This window comes from Sinocyclocheilus grahami, unplaced genomic scaffold (genome assembly GCF_001515645.1).
Source record: "Sinocyclocheilus grahami isolate Dianchi unplaced genomic scaffold, SAMN03320097.WGS_v1.1 scaffold996.1, whole genome shotgun sequence".
Lineage (NCBI taxonomy): Eukaryota > Metazoa > Chordata > Actinopteri > Cypriniformes > Cyprinidae > Sinocyclocheilus > Sinocyclocheilus grahami.
Window position 1 is genome coordinate 207,455 of NW_015506175.1, and position 3,879 is coordinate 211,333.

The 3,879-nt window shown below is 47.3% G+C and overlaps 2 protein-coding genes across 3 annotated transcripts in view; one reads left to right on the forward strand and one right to left on the reverse strand.

Annotated features, from left to right (window-relative positions):
• Positions 1-409, reverse strand: part of fbxo43 (F-box protein 43) — a 12,812-nt gene extending 12,403 nt beyond the window's left edge. The window contains exon 1 of one of the 2 annotated variants that reach the window (XM_016250569.1): positions 345-409. The gene's annotated coding sequence lies outside the window, so the exon portion shown is untranslated. The remainder of the gene's footprint in view (positions 1-344) is intronic. The other variant, XM_016250568.1, reaches the window with a different exon arrangement.
• A 2,295-nt stretch (positions 410-2,704) lies between these two features.
• The window catches only part of spag1b (sperm associated antigen 1b), a 13,947-nt gene continuing 12,772 nt past the window's right edge, over positions 2,705-3,879 (forward strand). The window contains exons 1-4 of the mRNA XM_016250574.1: positions 2,705-2,844; positions 2,919-3,078; positions 3,470-3,574; positions 3,662-3,732. Of these exons, the coding sequence (XP_016106060.1) occupies positions 2,705-2,844; positions 2,919-3,078; positions 3,470-3,574; positions 3,662-3,732 (476 nt within the window). The remainder of the gene's footprint in view (positions 2,845-2,918; positions 3,079-3,469; positions 3,575-3,661; positions 3,733-3,879) is intronic.

Genomic DNA, 3,879 nt, shown 5'->3' on the forward strand with positions numbered 1-3,879 from the left:
ACCCCCACCCACACACACACAGTGTTACACACACACACACACACACACACACACACTGTTACACACACACAGTGTTACACACATACACACACTCACTCTCTCTCACACACACACACACAGTGTTACATACACACACACACACACTCTCTCTCTCTCTCTCACACACACACACTTACATACACACACACACACACTCTCTCTCTCTCTCTCTCTCTCTCTCACACACACACACACACACACACACACACACACACGAAGAGCTGCTTCACATGTGACACATTTAACGACAAATACCTTTTAAACTTTTTAAACCACTATGGCGAATGAAAGAGTTCGTTACTCACTCGTGTTTGATCAGAGCTCCATGCCGCTGCCGCTGAGCGCGAGAGAGAGAGAGAGAGAGAGAGAGAGCGGGGCGGGAGGGGGGGGGAGGCTCCACCGTTCAAATTTCGAGCCCATGTCGCTGATTGGACGCGGATTTAAAGAGACTCGGCATCATTTTTCCAAACATACAAAACATTCAACACAAAATTAACATATCTCGGAACAATTAAGGTTTATCATGCATTTCGGGAATTTTAGAAATAAACGTCAAAATCAGAGCTGTTTTTTTCTTCAAACTAAATATATAATTCTATAATTTCACTCCTTCACATTTCAAATAAATAAACTTTCATATCAACCTCGCTGCTATTAGTGTGTGTGTCTGTCTGATGAGACTACAGCTCGCTTCATGTGTTTGAGCTGACATCTACATATATATAATTGAATATATACTCATATCAAATATGAATCCCTTCATTAGTTTTGTAATTGTACCTGGCATAATTAAAGAAACACATTAAAGATCACACAGGAGTTATACATGTAAGATTATATTGAACACAAACTGATCTGAAGTGATTGGCTAGACCACCGCTAAGCCCCGCCCCGCCCCGCCCCGCGTGCTTGTGTTGCCATGGGAACCGGACGCGTGGCGCGCGGACAGACGCTTAATAATAATCAATAATTACTCGATGAACGTTACTCTTCTGTGTGCTGCTGGATATTTGGTGAGTTTCAGAGACTCCGGAGATGTTTATGTGTGTGTGTGTGTGTGTGTGTGTGTGTGTGTGTGTGACAGTGTGTGTGTGTGTGTGTGTGTGTGTGTGTGTGACAGTGTGTGTGTGTGTGTGTGTGTGTGTGTGTGTGACAGTGTGTGTGTGTGTGTGTGTGTGTGTGTGTGTGACAGTGTGTGTGTGTGTGTGTGTGTGTGTGTGTGTGACAGTGTGTGTGTGTGTGTGTGTGTGTGTGTGTGTGACAGTGTGTGTGTGTGTGTGTGTGTGTGTGTGTGTGACAGTGTGTGTGTGTGTGTGTGTGTGTGTGTGTGTGACAGTGTGTGTGTGTGTGTGTGTGTGTGTGTGTGTGACAGTGTGTGTGTGTGTGTGTGTGTGTGTGTGTGTGACAGTGTGTGTGTGTGTGTGTGTGTGTGTGTGTGTGACAGTGTGTGTGTGTGTGTGTGTGTGTGTGTGTGTGACAGTGTGTGTGTGTGTGTGTGTGTGTGTGTGTGTGACAGTGTGTGTGTGTGTGTGTGTGTGTGTGTGTGTGACAGTGTGTGTGTGTGTGTGTGTGTGTGTGTGTGTGACAGTGTGTGTGTGTGTGTGTGTGTGTGTGTGTGTGACAGTGTGTGTGTGTGTGTGTGTGTGTGTGTGTGTGACAGTGTGTGTGTGTGTGTGTGTGTGTGTGTGTGTGACAGTGTGTGTGTGTGTGTGTGTGTGTGTGTGTGTGACAGTGTGTGTGTGTGTGTGTGTGTGTGTGTGTGTGACAGTGTGTGTGTGTGTGTGTGTGTGTGTGTGTGTGACAGTGTGTGTGTGTGTGTGTGTGTGTGTGTGTGTGACAGTGTGTGTGTGTGTGTGTGTGTGTGTGTGTGTGACAGTGTGTGTGTGTGTGTGTGTGTGTGTGTGTGTGACAGTGTGTGTGTGTGTGTGTGTGTGTGTGTGTGTGACAGTGTGTGTGTGTGTGTGTGTGTGTGTGTGTGTGACAGTGTGTGTGTGTGTGTGTGTGTGTGTGTGTGTGACAGTGTGTGTGTGTGTGTGTGTGTGTGTGTGTGTGACAGTGTGTGTGTGTGTGTGTGTGTGTGTGTGTGTGACAGTGTGTGTGTGTGTGTGTGTGTGTGTGTGTGTGACAGTGTGTGTGTGTGTGTGTGTGTGTGTGTGTGTGACAGTGTGTGTGTGTGTGTGTGTGTGTGTGTGTGTGACAGTGTGTGTGTGTGTGTGTGTGTGTGTGTGTGTGACAGTGTGTGTGTGTGTGTGTGTGTGTGTGTGTGTGACAGTGTGTGTGTGTGTGTGTGTGTGTGTGTGTGTGACAGTGTGTGTGTGTGTGTGTGTGTGTGTGTGTGTGACAGTGTGTGTGTGTGTGTGTGTGTGTGTGTGTGTGACAGTGTGTGTGTGTGTGTGTGTGTGTGTGTGTGTGACAGTGTGTGTGTGTGTGTGTGTGTGTGTGTGTGTGACAGTGTGTGTGTGTGTGTGTGTGTGTGTGTGTGTGACAGTGTGTGTGTGTGTGTGTGTGTGTGTGTGTGTGACAGTGTGTGTGTGTGTGTGTGTGTGTGTGTGTGTGACAGTGTGTGTGTGTGTGTGTGTGTGTGTGTGTGTGACAGTGTGTGTGTGTGTGTGTGTGTGTGTGTGTGTGTAACACTGTGTGTGTGTGTGTGTGTGTGTCAGGAGTCATGAGTGCTGCTGAAGCTACGTCTGCTCTGGAGGCTCCGGGTTCGAGCAGCTGGTCGGTTCCTGTGGAGCATCTGGACTACAGCTTCATCCAGAGCTGCTCGGACCTCAAACACCTGGAGCAGATCCTGAGAGTGCTGCGGTGAGAGGAGACCCGTCTGTGTGTCTGCTCATCTGTGTGTCAGAGCTCCACTCACGTGTGCTGCTGCTCCTCAGGTCCGGTCAGGACGGTTTCTACCCTCAGCTGATCGAGTTCTGTGAGGAACACATAGAGCAGCTGGACCCAGAGTCTCGAGTCCTGAGGAAGGAGAATCGAGCCGCCACCGCTGCCAGCTTCTCCGCAGAGGAGTGGAGGAGCATCTCTGAAGACCTGCAGGTGAAGCATCACAGAGCAGCTTCTAGACTTCTTCTGATCCTCTGCAGAAACACGTCTTACACTGCGTTCACTCAAAGCAGATCTCAGTTCAGTTCTGCTTCCTATAATACACTACTGAGTTCACACGACTGTTCTCTATTACAGTGTTTTCAGCTGAATGGAAGTGTATTTTGTGCTTTTTAAACGGGGTATTTTTCATTTGTTTTAATCAAATTTTAATGAGGTTTATGTTTAAAACAATTGAAAAATACCTTTGTATTTGAGATATATTCTCTGAAAATAGTTTTTAATATTATGTGATTTTTAGTTTTTAGTTTTTAGTTTGAAGTTTCCGTTACTCAACTGGATATGTAATGATGATATGTGCTGATATCCGTGTCATGTTCCACAGCTGTGGGAGAGCAGCATGAGACTGAGAGAAGCGGAGCTGAAGCAACGGCCCATACTCCGTGAAGCTGCAAACGTGCCGCCGGTGCGGTGCTCAAACCTCAGTCAGGTAAAGGTTTTTATTCTGGAGAAGATCTGAACCAAACCTCTCAGACTCACAGATTCATCAGAGGTTTCTGCTCAAACCTTCCTGTAGAGAAGCGTCAGCGCTGCGGGGAGAACTGAGAAAACATCCTGCGTCCCTCGACCCTACAGAGACTGGGACACGTGAGTGTGTGTGTGTGTGTGTGTGTGTGTGTGTGTGACTCTGTGTGCGTGTAACACTGTGTGTGTGTGTGTGTGTGTGTGTGTAACACTATGTAAGTGTAACACTATGTGTGTGTGTGTGTGTGTGTGTGTGTGTGTCTGTGTGTG